General features: G+C 49.5%; 1 protein-coding gene across 3 annotated transcripts in view; it reads right to left on the reverse strand.

Moving 5' to 3' along the window:
- The window catches only part of SLC9A9 (solute carrier family 9 member A9), a 558,227-nt gene that overhangs the window by 185,745 nt on the left and 357,498 nt on the right, over positions 1-14,984 (reverse strand). For all 3 annotated transcript variants that reach the window (XM_077130324.1, XM_077130322.1, XM_077130323.1), the window contains one exon: positions 5,326-5,479. In XM_077130324.1, coding sequence (XP_076986439.1) covers positions 5,326-5,479 — 154 coding nt within the window. The remainder of the gene's footprint in view (positions 1-5,325; positions 5,480-14,984) is intronic.

A 14,984-nucleotide genomic window follows, 5' to 3' on the forward strand; every position in this document is an offset into this window, starting at 1 on the left:
GTCCGAGGGATTTCTTTGCTGCGTGAGCAAGTCAGTGCGCGTGAGGGATGAGGGCTTCCTGCCTGTGCCTCGCAGTCCTGCCCTGGGAGCCCCTCTGCCCCCCCAGAGCCCTGTGCACCTCGGGGCAGTGGGCGTGGGCAGCTCGCGGGGCCAGGCCGGACACACGCACTGGTCAGTCACAGGCCCGTTCCGGGGGCCTGGCTGCTGCTGTTGGCTCCATAGCCCACGGGGGCAGGAACCGGGGGGCTTCTCCAGACCCCCCGACCCTACTAGCTAGCTGCCGTTATCGTCCCCAAGGCACCGGGAGGCCATGAACCGGCACCCCACTAACCGAGACCTGGCTCCGAGAGGGAACCCACAAATCCTGGCTGTTACTTTTAGAGACTTTTGGACGTCCCCAAATCTGGAAGCATAGAGGGCATCTCTGGAAGATGCAATGCACTTAGTAAGGTCCTCTGGAAGATGCAGTGCTTTCCATGCTACACTCTGCTATTCTGAGGAATAGCGCCGCTCTCTGGGGGAGCCCGGGGTCTGCATGGTGGCAGGGGCTCCAGCCTCATGCGCTGTCCAATGACAGCTGCTTAGCTCCACGTGGTACCCAAAACCGAGGATGGGGTACTGCCCACGTGCTGATCATCTGGTGCCATGCTGGTGAGCCCACCCTGTCCCCCCTGCCTTCCGGTCCCTGTCACTCTGTCCCCTGCCGTCCTGTCCCTGCTGGCCTCTGATGCCTATTTGTAAGCCCGTGTGGTTATTTGGCGGCTGACCCTGTTGACCCGCCTCTGCAGGTCAGAGCCCCACCTTTGCTCTCCTTTGCTCCCCAGCTGGCAGTATGGCTAGCACTGCAGCCTGGGGCCGGGAGCCCTTACTGACCACCAGGGCAGTCCGCGGGACAGACAGGGTCAGATCCTCATTGCTAGACCGTTCTGCTCCTTTTTATGTGAAAACCTCCAAAGTAAGTTTGGAAGAGTCCTTTTCTTTTTCTATAGAATTTTAAGAAACAAAGGTCTGTGATCTATTTCAAATACTGCATTAATTTGTTTTATTATCATTTTCAAAGAAAATAAAACAACTTCAGGGCAAAAACTTGAAACGGTGCTTAGGACAGGATTAGTAAATGAAGAATTTGTTTCATGTATAAAGATCATTCTGAGTCACTCTAAGCCCAGGAAGATTGCTGTTTTAAACTCATTTCCATCCAAATATCAGTCATATTAACACTATCAATATTTACCTAATACAGACCATTTTATTCTCTTCCCACTGGGTAGTGTTTGGCAAATTGTATAGGGATTAGAAAACAACTCAAGTACATATGTAATAGTTTAAGAGACAACAATTGGAGAATTTAAAAAAGAAATAGAGACAGGAAGGCCATATAAAGTATATAAACAAATCATATACCAAACAAGAATATTTGGGTTCATTCAGTATCACATTTGGATTCCTGCCCCTCGGTTTCCTCACTTCTATCATTTTATTAAAGCTCCAATTTACTTACATTCTGGTATTTTATGGAAAGAATCTGACATGAAAGTTGGTTAATGAGATGTTGCTCTCTAAACAAGCAAAGGCTAATACAGTTTAAGTGATGGGCACCTCTGAGTTTCTAGTTTGGTAACGTTTTGAACCATAACAGGGAAGAGGAGCATATGATGGCATCAGCATAATACCACTGTACCAAATTCATGCCGTGTGTGTGCACGCGTGTGTTTACACAAACCCTAACTTAGGGGCCTATTCTATTACGTTCATTCTCTTATGTCCTATTTTCCTCCTACTGATCAATAAATGATGACCCTTCCTTCCATGGTGAACCTCCCTGTGCTACTGGCACTGAGGAATTTACATTGCAGGGTCACCCAACTCTGCAAATGAAACCATTGCCCTCCCCCCTATGTGGGACATGACATCAGGGGTGAAAGTCTCCCTGGCAGCATGGGAGATGACTCCCAGGGATAAGCCTGGCCCTGGCACCATGAGATCAACAATTCCATCCTGACCAAAAGGGGGGAAAGAAGTGGAACTAATAAAGTATCAGTGGCAGAGAGTTCAAATAGAGTCGAGAGGCTACTCTGGAGATCGCTCTTATGCAAACTTCAGTTAGACCCTGCTCCCTATCATAACCTGCCAAACTCCAAACAGGACCTCTCCAGCCAATCCTAAAGAACACCTAGGGCAATATATAAGATTCCACAAGGGTTCTAGGCACTAGAGTAACTTTCCAGAAACCCACAACCTCCAGATGGGTCCCTGAAATGCAGGGGGGCCAGCCCTTCCAGAACATCAGCTAGTTCCATCCCCCATTCCCATATTATCAACAGCCCCTTCCAACAAGAAAAAGTTAGAATGGGCATAGCCCAAATACCCCTAAAGAGTGGGAGAAAGATCAAAGGTGATGGTGGAGTTATTCAGAGAACGTCAGGTTTAACAAACAAGTAGGATTGCTGAAACATTATATTGGTATCTCTTTTAGTCTCTAGTATCTTAGAGCAGCTGAAGTAAAAACCTAAAATTGTGGAATTGCAACCTATACCAAACTCTGAAATCTCTTCTACAACTAATTGTTGTGATGCGCTTTGAAATGTATTGCTTTTTTGTATATATGTTACTTTTCACAAAAAAGAAAAAAATATACATTTCTTCTGGCCTTCAGTGTTTTGAAGCTGCTAAAAGGAAAAATCTGAAATAGTAGAATGGCAACCCATAACAAACTCTGATATCTGTTCTGTATCTACTTGTTGAAGTATACGTTGAAAACCACTGTTGTTTTCTTTTTTCCTTTGTATACATGTTATATTTAACAATAACAAACATTAAAAGTAAACTGCAGGCTCACGCATGCCTGGGTGGGACAACCCAGCTGCATCCGGCTGTGGCTCGCATTGGCCCTTCTCCACCCAGAGGTAAGACACTCGAGCAGCGGCTCTCCAGGTGTGGTTCCTGGGCCAGGGCACCAGGTTACTGGGACATTCTCCTGTCTCAGCGCAGACCTCCTGGATCGCAGGCTCTGGGGGTGGTTCCGGCGACTGGGTCTTAGTGAGCCCTCAGAGAGGCTTGAGAGCCAGTGGTCAGCACCTGGTCTCGCTGCCCTGTCCATCCGCCTGGGTTGACTTCCTGGGCATACCCAGACCTAGGAACTCCCGTTCTCCCCTCTGGCTTCCTCATGCCTGGGTCCTTGGCCTCAGAGCCCTACTCTAGGTGCCAGCTGAGAGCTCAACCTTGCCCTTTAGTCTGGGGTGCTGTCATCTTTCTCTAACATTCCCCTGCCCTGCCTTTAACCCTCTTCCACCTCGGTTGGTGGCCAAGCCTGTGCCGAGTCACTTGGGCCACTGGACTACCCACTGAGCCTCTCGATGACCAGGCAGTCCCATGCTGTGTCCACCATCATGGTACGGGATGGGCTGGCCTGCAGGCACCTTGCCCCTGGACACGGATGATGGCATCCCTCTCTTTCCTCCTCAGGCCATGTCCTGCAGCCTGGGCAATTGTCCTTGGCTGTCTAAGGCCCTGCTCCAGCCCTCTCTTCTCCCCATGACCCAGGAGGCTGTGTATGCTGTGACACTATCTGAAGCCAGTGGGTGCCTTTGGAAAATGCTGTGAGAGTGACACAAGCATTTTGATAAAGGGCCAACTCTAAAGAAAGACGACAATGGAAAGCAAGTTATATTTGAATTACTTAAAGGAGATGGCTGACATCACTAATTTCAGGCTGTGAAAGGTTTACTCTACCTGAGAGGGCATTCAATACTTTTATCGGGAGGGTTTCACTGACCTCCGGCTTTGCTTTCCAAGCCCTAATTTTCCATGCACGGATCCACCTACTGAATTTTATTTTCCAGAAACCTGAACACACCACCATCTTCCTGACAGGTCACTGGGGGCCCAGGGCTCAGCTGGGAATGCAGTGTGTGCTCAGCCACAGAGCTGACCCACGGGCACTGCGAAAGAAATCGCAGGCCACGTTATATGCCCAGAAAATAATTCAGCAAGCATTTCAAAACCCTTCATTTACCTTTGCTCAAAACCCTTTTCTATGCTTAGTAACATTCACATCTTCAGGAAATGCTTTTACTCCTTGAGTTTGGTTTAATGCATCTCCACTTGGCCAGGCTTAAGCAAAAACTTTCTTATACTGCACATGTCATGAGCCCTGTTTCTGTGCTCGCCTTATCATATGGGTAGAAAACCATCAGTAAGTGCCTACAAAAACCACTTGTGTCTGTGGTTGTATTCATCCATGCCCTCTGACGCAATGATTTATTCAGTGCCTGCTCTGGGCCCGGCACCACCATCCCTGTGGGTATGAGATGCTCTTGGAAGACTGATCCCGGCTGGGTGGCCTGCTGTTCCGTAAGAGGTGGTGGCATGGGGGGCTTTTCAGAGAATGGGCAGGACCAGGAGAGCCCTGTGGTCCCCAAGATGCACGGATTTGAAAATAAAATATTATTCACCTAAAGCACTGCTACACGGTGGGATCAAAAATGAGGATTCAGGTGAAAGAAACACTTAAGTCAACAGCATTTTAAGAAACCTTGAGCAGCTCTCCGAATTGGCACATGTTTGTGAAGTCGGTCGCCCCAGCACCAGGGTCCTTGCGGTGAGCTCAGGGCACTGCCTGTTGTCCCTGGAAGTTCCTACGCTGTGCCTGAAGCACCCCATGTGGCTGAGCAGCTACTCATTAAACATTTTAAAGTCATTCCTATGCGCCTAGTTCTGTCCTAAGTGCTGTCAAGGATTAAAAACGAACCAAACAAAACAGCCCCAAAGGCAGAAGATGACATCTCACCTCAGATGCCTACAAGCTTTCACTTTCTCCTTGATACTCCAGCGTCCTCTGAACAAATCCTACTGGACTGAAATTCTACTGGACTGTGAGTCTCTTGAGGACAAGACCCATGTTGTCCTCATTTTTGTAAACCCCACGGCATATCGGAGTGTACGCAGTAAATGTTGTCAAACGCAAGACAGAATAGATAAGCGCATTCCTGAGCATGGACAGACCCAACGAGCCTCATCCTGGGTTTCCAGGGCGCTTGGGAAAGCGGGTCCGGTTGGTGTTGGGTCATAACCGACTCATCCGGGGAGGAGTGAGGGTGAGCGGCGCCCCAGGGAGAGGGGTGCACACAGCTGACCCCCCCCCCAGGGAGAGGGGTGCACACAGCTGACCCCCCCCCCCAGGAAGAGGGGTGCACACAGCTGACCCCCCCCCCCCCCAGGGAGAGGGATGCACACAGTTGACCCCCCCCCCCAGAGGCGGTGCACGCAGCCGCCCTGTACTCTGGCCCACAGCCCCTCTCCACGCCCCCCGGGTACGCGGCGGACCTGATCTGCAGCCACGCGAGCATCGGGGTCGTGCCTCCTCCGAACACCCAGACGGTGCAGAAGACGAGCAGCAGCGCCGTGGAGAACATCATCTGCTGCGGCTGCGACTCGGTGTCCCGGATCGCCAGGGCGAAAGCGATGGCGCCGCGCAGGCCTGCGGAGGAAGCGAGACGAGAATAACCAACGGGCCCGCCCCGACCGCTCCATCGCTGTCTTCCCAGTTTGCTAACACGGTTAATGTTTTTAAATTTAACTTTCTATTCTGGACCATCGTAGCTGACACTGAGGCATTAGCAGCGCTGCAGAGACGCTGGTGGCACTCCGCTTCCGCGGAGACGGGCTGCGAGGCCACAGTGCGCTGCCTCCACGGGACGCGGCCTGGTACCGCCAGGGTGCCCGACGTCTCCACCCAGGACCCTCACGCTGACAGCCGCGCTCCTCTCCCTCCGGTCCTGGCCCCTTCCGCAGTTCCCCACCACCACTGATCTGTCCAGCATTTCTGCAACTTCTGGACCATTCTACTTACAAATATGTCAGGCAAGAAGGAGCCTTGGAAATTAATAAATAAATATCGGAACATTATTCTGCATGGGTACAACTCTTTCTAAAAGTCTATACTCTCGACCAACCTGTCAGAACTCCCTTTTTTCCTTCTTTAATAACTTGGTATGCTAATTGAATTTTTACAGATACATAGGAAATACATCTGCAAGAAGATGCATTTTTAAAACCTCCAAATATTAAAACTTCAAGTCAAAGTGTAATGACACTAATAAAAACAGAAATGTAGACTCTGAAAAACGGTAAAAAACCAGTTAGGAGACGAAAAGAGTCAAAGTGGAAGGTCCCTTTCTGGTGCCCAACGCTGGCAAGACATTTATCTGTTGTTATCAAGTAACAAGGCAAATAACAGTTGTAGCGACAGCAAATGTAAGTCAGAGAGGGAGTGGCTTGGTTACTTTTACGGGAAGGTTTAAATCACATTCATGTGATTTCAGTGGCCTACTTTTAAATTTACTCTAGCATCCAGCTTTCTCGTTTTCCAAACCTTTAGTTACACATTAAATGAATTTTAAAAATTGGATTCACAGTAGAATGAGGAAACCTATAACCAGCCCCGGGTTTCTGACTTAATACGCTGGGATTGTCCCGGAGCGCGGCAGCTCCAGCTCCAGTGCTGACCCACGGGGGCTTAGCACGCTCTGCCCAAAACAAGGGGGCTTCAGAGTAAGAGAGGAACATTCATGCCAATTATAAAATACCTTCCAGGAGCAAATGTAACAGGGTAGAGAAATTGTTCTAAATCTCCATGTAGACAAGAAAGTGGCCTAGAGATAAGGAAGATAACATTTGAGGTAGATATTAAAAAAAAAAAACAAGCTCTCAGAGCTTCTGCGCACTGCCATGGAAAGGTCCCCCACTGCCCATACACGCTGCCATGGAGAGGCCCCCACTGCCCATGCACACTGTCATGGAAAGGTCCCCACTGCCCATGCACGCTGCCATGGAGAGGCCCCCACTACCCATGCACACTGCCATGGAGAGGCCCCCACTGCCCATGCACACTGTCATGGAAAGGTCCCCCACTGCCCATGCACACTGTCATGGAAAGGTCCCCACTGCCCATGCACACTGTCATGGAAAGGTCCCCACTGCCCATGCACGCTGCCATGGAAAGGTCCCCCACTGCCCATGCACGCTGCCATGGAAAGTTCCCCACTGCCCATGAATGCTGCCATGGAAAGGCGCACGCTGCCATGGAAAGGTCCCCACTGCCCATGCACACTGTCATGGAAAGGTCCCCACTGCCCATGCACACTGTCATGGAAAGGTCCCCACTGCCCATGCACGCTGCCATGGAAAGGTCCCCCACTGCCCATGCACGCTGCCATGGAAAGTTCCCCACTGCCCATGAATGCTGCCATGGAAAGGCGCACGCTGCCATGGAAAGGTCCCCACTGCCCATGCACACTGTCATGGAAAGGTCCCCACTGCCCAAGCACGCTGCCATGGAGAGGTCCCCACTGCCCATGCACACTGTCATGGAAAGGTCCCCACTGCCCATGCACGCTGCCATGGAGAGGCCCCCACTACCCATGCACACTGTCATGGAAAGGTCCCCCACTGCCCACGCACACTGTCACTGGGGACAAAGAGTGCGGTTATTAATAACCCTTAGCACTGGGGAATGTTTTAATAATGCTCTCTCCAGGAAATACAAATGGTGCCATCAGTGAGTGGAAACGCGAAGGGAACAGTCTGTCCCGGACTCATGTACCTGAGAACTTACAGGTCAGAGTAAGGCTCCTGGCAGTGCCTAATCAAAGCACCTGATTGAGGATGGAAGGAGACCTTTTCATTTTCTCTTTTCCTCAAGCTCATATTTCTGGAAATGTCCGTAAAGCAGCAGTACTCCAAATTAGGTGGTGAGTAGTAGGTGATGAGACTGTAAGGTTTTCTTGTTATTATTATGACTATTAATAGTTTTTGACGTTTTGAAGTTTTGTGAAAAGGAGAAGATTTGTAAAAAGGAGAAGAATATAAATTGGGATAAAAAATAAAACTTTTTATGGTATGCTTCTTGGAAACTCTTTCATGTTAGCAAGGGCAAGGAAGCATGCAATCATTAATCTTCCTAAACCTGTTCAATAATATATTGTTATCATGTTAAACTGTATAACTGTGCTCTTAAATCTAAATTATTAATACATGAGCAGTTTTGATTTAAAAATCTACTCAGAAGATATCTGCCATTCTGACTTCTAAAAATATAGAAATTCTGTGCATAAACCGCGCTGTATTTACAGAGAGGCAATGTAGAGATCTCTGGAAAGAAATGGGAAAGTGCAACAACTGCTTTATATTTGGAGGGTGAAAAAATGCTGCGTCTCAGGGCCAACCCCCCAGCTGTGGACAAGAGGGTACGTTCTCTCTCACCCCTCCCCCAGAGAACATGGAGAGAGGATGTCTTTGGAGCTGGCATGTGTGGCATGTGCCACATGTGAGAAGGCGTGGCGGCAGGGGAGCACGGAGAAGCTGCTAAATGGACAAAGGGCAGCTAATTTGGAGTCCAGATAGGAAGCGCATTGCCTATGCACTCTCATCCTTTATAAAACCCAAAGTTTTCTAGCATGTTTTGAAGTGTAGACAAATATCAGACCAATAGCTGTTCATTGCCCCACTCCATACGTGCATATTGGCCACCTCTGCAGAGGCCCCGTGCGCACGGGTCCTATCTTCTGAGCACCAGGGATTTGGGAAACACCGGACTTCTAGATGTTAATAAATTGCTTTAGACCACCAGCAAAATACTAGAAATGAAAATTTAAGATTGATTTAAGGATTCTTGTTTTACCAAAACACCTACCATATGACTTAGAAATTCAGGAAATCTAGAATCCATTGTTAAAACGTGTGTTGTTTTTGTTTTCTTATGGGTAGTCTGACTGCTGGATTTACTTTTTCTTTTTTTCTCTTTGTTTTAGCCACTAATAGAAATAATTTTCTAATTTTGGGGTTGATAGACTATATACCATTTCATTTTAGATGGGTTAACCATGTAGAGATTTTGATGTATTGTACATGCACAGTGGGAAATCATCTTGGGGAATAAAGGAATTACCTGCAATTAAATGTGGTTTCATTTAAAATTGGCCTTGAAGGAATTCTTGTGTTAATTATGCTGGCATTCTGTTCATAACAACAGAACACTATTGAACCAAGGAGAGCTTCGCTGTGGAAAACACACAGCTTCCCGTTTATCTTTAAAGGGTCAAGGTGAGGCTTTTAGTCAGTTTTAATGCTGTGAATGTGTTCTGAATGGGTGACCATCAGGTGTTTAAATCACAGGATTGAGGGTACTCCTTAGGACATCTTACTCAAGGTGTGACGCCACAGGCAAATGGTGTAAACTGAGCTCTCACTGGGTGCAACGGGGAGGATGTTTGGGCTGTTCCATTCCAGGGTCCACTGTCCTGTGAAAGCGGCTCCCTTAAAAGGTGGAGCGTGATAAGCTGGAGTGGGTGCTCCGAGTGCAAGCAGATGGGGACAAAGGTAAGACCCCCGAGTCTCATTGGGGCTCACAGCGCCATCATCCCCCCCAGATATGCCGTGTTTGGGGCGCTGAGATCAAAGGTGGTAAAGAAGAGCCTGCCTACGTGGTTTTCCCCGCCTGAATTGTCTTCTCCCACTCAAATTCTCGCCAGTTCTTTCCCTCATAACCCTCACCGGCATTCAATCCCAACAGGTTTTCCAAGCGCCGCTGAGACACTGCTTCCTCCAGGAAGCCTCCTTTGATGCCCAGCAGGATGGGGCCGCCTGCTCGCCCTGTCTGAGCACTCACCACCTCATATTGTCACCGGCTGCTCCGTTTATCCACAACTCCTAGCACAGTGCCAAGCATCCAGTGGGCGCTCAACAAGTGTTTGTTGAATGAATTGGTGAATCTTCTGATTTTTCATGAGGCCAGAGGACATTTGGAAAAGTGATGGCTACCTCCCTATGGAATGGTGACAGTTTCTGCAGGTTCAGCTTCTGCCTTCTATTATTTGAGACCCTCCAAGTGCCGCGCTGTGAGCCCGGGGCCCAGGGCTCTGTTCTCAGGCTTGCCCCCAACACACTGCCCGGTCATCCACAGGCCGCCTCCTCCGGATCTCCGCTGCCTCCTCTGTGAGTGGAGCCGTCTGTGCCAGACTCGTGGTCTCAGTGAGGTGCGCACGCCAGGAGCACGGGGGAGCTTAGACATGTCCCATCACCCCTCACTCATCCAGCCTCCTGGAGCGGCAGATGCTGAGTTACAGGGAACACAGGGGAAGCCAACGACCGGGCGAGATGTGACCCCAAGCTCTTTTCACTCCCCCTGCACCACCCTGGTCCACGGGGCCTCCCGGCCTGACTGTGCTGCTAGATGCCGTGGGCCCTTGTCCTTCCAGGCTGCCCCTCCCCACCCCACGTGCTCGGGACAGCTTGGCCCCACCAGGCTTGGTGAGGCCATGCCCCGCCTGGGCCCACTGACCTCTTCTTCTCCACTGGACACTGTCCACATCAGCAGGGCAGCCTGCCCTCTTCCCATAAATGGCAGTTTTCCTTGCCTCTGTCACTGTTACATTGTCAACGCTCAGCTTCCCCTCTTCAGGAATTCTGCCTTCCCTTCAGGCTTCTCCAAACCGGACCCCTTCGAACCCCCTTCCCACCTCTATCCCACCCTCTCAAGCTCTCCTGGATTGCCCAGTCCACATAATTTTCCTTTTCTTAGAGATCCTACGAAACATATTGCTCATGCCACTTGTATTAAGAAATTATAAACTGAGGTGACTCAGTGATTTCTTGTGGTCTGTCCACTCCCCCCAACTCTTAATCTTTTAAAAGGTAGAAATTATATCCTCCTTGAGCAATTCGTATCTCTCCCATAGTGATCAGAGCGTGAAACTGCAAATGCAGTCGTTTCAGACCGTCTGGATATGAGGCAGTGATGTTTGCACAGTTATTCATTCATTCATTCAGACTCCAGGGCACAGAAACAAATAGAGACAGTCCCTGCCTTAAAGAAGCTTCTCAATCAGTCAGAAACAATAAAACGTAGACATATACTATGTAAGGTGCTAAGGGATAGAGAGTTAAGATAGAGAGTTGAGGGTGTGAGTGTGTGTGTGTGAGTGTGTGTGGTACAGGGTGGCTGGGAAGGCCTCCCTGTTAGGTGGTATCCGAACAGAGACCTGAGTGGAACATGGGAGAGGCCACGTGGGTGTCTGGAAGAATCGCAGTTCAGGCTGAGGGAACAGAAGGTGCAAAGGCTGTCCCGGGGGCCCAAGGGCTGGAGCGGAATGAATGGGTGCTACAGAGGCAGATCTCACCGACCCTTGTAGGTCTAACAAAGACTTAATTTTGGTCTGAGCTGGAAAGCTTGGGAGGTGAGTAGGGACGTGATCTGCTCTGGGCTTACCAGGATCACTCTGGCTTCGACACAGAGAAGAGATTCCCAGGCCAGAGGTAGGGGCCAGTGAGGAGGCTGCGGCGTTAGTCCAGGCAAGAAGTGAGAGTGGACCAGACCTGCGTGCCAGACAACGCTGGGAGTGGCTGGTGCTGGGTGCCTGTCAAAGGTAGGTGATGTTGGTGGATGGGTTGGGTGAGGGTGGGAGAAGACACAGGGTTTCCATGGGGGCCTGAGCAGCAGGAGAAATGGGGGAAGTGGTGAGGAGAGCGGGACTGGGCGCATGCGGTGGGGAGAGCGGGACGGGGCGCATGCAGCGGGGAGAGCAGGACTGGGCGCATGCGGCGGGGAGAGCGGGACTGGGCGCATGCGGCAGGGAGAGCAGGACTGGGCGCATGAGGAGGATGGAGAGTTATGCAGGGTCGTAAGAAGTCTGAGCTCTGTTGTCACCCAGGCGGAGAGGTGGAGCCGGCGGCTGGTCTGGGTTAAGGGGAGTTTAGGGCCTTTTTACTGGAGAGTGGGAAGACAGAAGCCCAGTTTGGAGTTTGAAAAGTGCAGGAAGGTGAGTTTCCTGTAGACCAGTTTTGGTTTTGCCGCTGCTACCCCTCTTGCCTGCTGCCAGGCTGTCCCTTGGCTGGACTTCCCTCAACATCTCAGTCCCCGGACAGGTGGGTCCTGACCATCCAGTCTAAGTGCCACCCATAACCTGGTGCCTTCCATGTGTCTTTCATTGTCCTTATCACCATCTGCAACATCATGTTTATTTTTTAATTTTTAAGACACTTCTTCCTCCAACAGGAAGCGAGCTCCCTGGGGCATCCCCTCAGCAGGCGTTCCTTCAGCAGTGCCTGGATGCATACATGAACGCATAAGGAAGTGGTCACATTGGGGATTTGAAAGCACACCTGGAACCCAAAAGGAAGGGAGCAGTAGACAGACTGGAGTGCAGAACTGGCCATGAGATGGTACACCATCCTCTCCCAAAGAACTGGCCTGTAGCTGAGTGGCCCTGTGGTCTCCTTCATCTGGGACATAATCCTTTACATTCCCCATTTCCTTTCACTCCAAAACTGTTAGGGGGTTGATCCCAAAGACTTAACACAGTTTTATCATTAATCTGGTAAATCAAGCCCTGTTTTGGGTCTCTAATTGAATTACATATTGCTTTTACCCTTACCAAAGTACCACAACCTTGCAAAAGGTAACTGCTTTCAGCAAAAAATGTCAGCCTGATTTCAAAATACATTTTCTAGAATAGTGCAAACTTGCTGAGCAGTTCCATTTTCAGTTCAACATCATTTTATCACACACAGGTGAAGCCAACAGATTGTTTCAGTGGGAAAACCTTCCACATTAAAAAATAGATTGAGTTTTTCTGGGAACTAAGTCTGTGTTAGACTAGGAGAATTTTCTTTCCTTCATCTCTCTTCCTGAACTTGAATCATTTAAAATTAAAACCACTGAGGAGGAATGCAAGCTTAGCTTGTATATTTATATATATTTATGCATAAAATGCAGTTTGTTTTGAAGCCTGGGGTAGCCAGGGAAGGTGATTATAAATAGGATAAGCTCAGTTGCAGCAGCCCCGAAGTCAACATTCACAGGTGCCTCGGTTTACTTTCATGGATAAGATGGATGGAAGTGGTGGTAAACTGTGGATAATCTTTACCAGTAGGTAACTGGAGTCTTCAAAAGAGCACACCAAGGGTAAGGCTAACAGGCTAGAGATCAAGAAAGGTCAGCATTCTGTGAACAGCAAACTCAACTTAAGCAAGGTTGTGTTCCAAATGACAACTTAATAAGTTTCCCATTCAGAGCAGTCAGTCTCTACTGAGCACTTTTGCCCTCCACAGGATATCTGGCCCCGTCTGGAGACGGTTCTAGTTGTCACAAGAAGGGGAGTGTGATGGCCACCCAGCGAGCAGAGGCCGGGGATTCTGCGAAACATCCTGCAGCGCACTGGCCAGCCCAACAGCGAGACTATCTGCCCTACACGTCAAGAGTTGTGGAGCTTGAGAAATCCTGGGTTAGACGCTGTAGCGCATTTTCCACAGAAGCTACATACTCAATGGTGACAGCATCGCTGCTGGAGAGGACTATTTCAGTAGAGAGGCCATGCGGCCACTAAAATCCATTTAACCCTCGGTGGTGTATACAGCCAGGTGTGACCATGCGGCATTCTCATGGGTGAGTGAGGCCAGAAGTGACCAGAAGTGGGACAGGGCTTTCCAGAAGTGGCGGCTCCTGTGCCCGCTCCCTCCTGGACCCTCCCCATCGACTCCGTGTAAATCGTAATGGGTCCCTATCGCAGTGATTCCTAAACTCAAACTACATGAGAACCCCCGGCAGGCTTATTCAAACGTGGATCACTGGACTCCGCTCTCAGAGTCTGAGCCCTTATTCTGGGGAGGGGGTGGGGGGCACAGAATTTGCATTGCTAACAGGTTTCCAGGTGATGCTGAAACTGCTGCTGGTCCAGGAATGGCCCACCTAGAGCCCCTCCCAGGGAGTTCTGAAGCCACGAGATGGACGTCTCGGAATTTCTGGTGGAGAAGAGACGCCGTCCACCCCTCCCTGGTCAGCGTCAGCCTGGACTGGGACATGACCCAGTGCTGTGATTAGGCCACTGAATTTGGGGGTCTACGTGTCAGAGAAGCTTACACCACCCTCCACATTTACCTAAATTTGGGTTTTATCATCCTTGTTGAATATTTAATCCATAATGGACCTCAAAATTCATAGTTTGGAGTAAGAGTTTGAGTTTTTAAGGAAAGGGGAGAAGAAAATTTCCTTCCCCTTTCCTAGGAAAAAGATCAATTCCAGGAAACATTTTGGAACGGGTACTTTGCCTTTTGACCCCTACCGCAAGTTTTGCCAGGTCTCCTCTCTCTTTGCCCCTTTCTCTGAATCTCAGACATCTGAAGCCCTCATTTTGCTCTACGCATTCCCAGACTACCCTAATCTACTTTGGACTTTTCCAGTCAAACTCCATTTTCCTCAGACAACTGAAAGGAAGAAAACAATCAGAAGAACTTTGTTGAGGAAACATAGCACACAAGCCTGCCTGAGGGCCGTGCATTTAAAAATTCTCGTTAAGGCCCGTGCTCTCATGCCCGTGGTCTCAGGGGCACTTGCGGAACTTGCAACAGCTCCGGGAAAGGGCAGTGAAACCTTTCCAGGAAAGGCTGCAACTTACAGGCAGGGTGCCTTCCTCAGCACCTCCCGCTTCCCTCGGCAGGGAACCATGGGCCCTCTGAAAATTCCTGATGCTGTTAAAAAAAAACCAGACACCTTTCAGGCTGGGGCGGTGGGGGGTTGGGAGGTGGGGCTGGGGAACCTGTTCGTTCTTATCGAGGTTTGGTCAGTATAGGAAGGACTTGGCTGCCCAACGTGGCAGTGACAAACGGCTGATAAATTACTTAAGGCACCGATGGAAATTGAGCACAAGGCATTTTTAAATGCAGCTGCTTTTTGCTCATTTGCACATCTAACTTCCTTGAGTCATCCTCAGTGACTTCTAAGCTGCGTCCCTAGAACCTAAGTGTTTAGGAGAGCAGAATTAGAAAGATTTGTGCTGGGCACAGATAAACTTTGCTTTGAACCTGGTTCACTAGAGTTGACAGTTCTCCAAGGTTTTGACTATTCAGTGCCAAAAGAAGCAGACAAATTAGAGAGTAAATTCAGGAAGAAAATGGGGAAAAATAATGTCGTCCATTTGTCTGCTTCAATG

This window comes from Tamandua tetradactyla, chromosome 15 (genome assembly GCF_023851605.1).
Source record: "Tamandua tetradactyla isolate mTamTet1 chromosome 15, mTamTet1.pri, whole genome shotgun sequence".
In the NCBI taxonomy this organism is placed as follows: domain Eukaryota; kingdom Metazoa; phylum Chordata; class Mammalia; order Pilosa; family Myrmecophagidae; genus Tamandua; species Tamandua tetradactyla.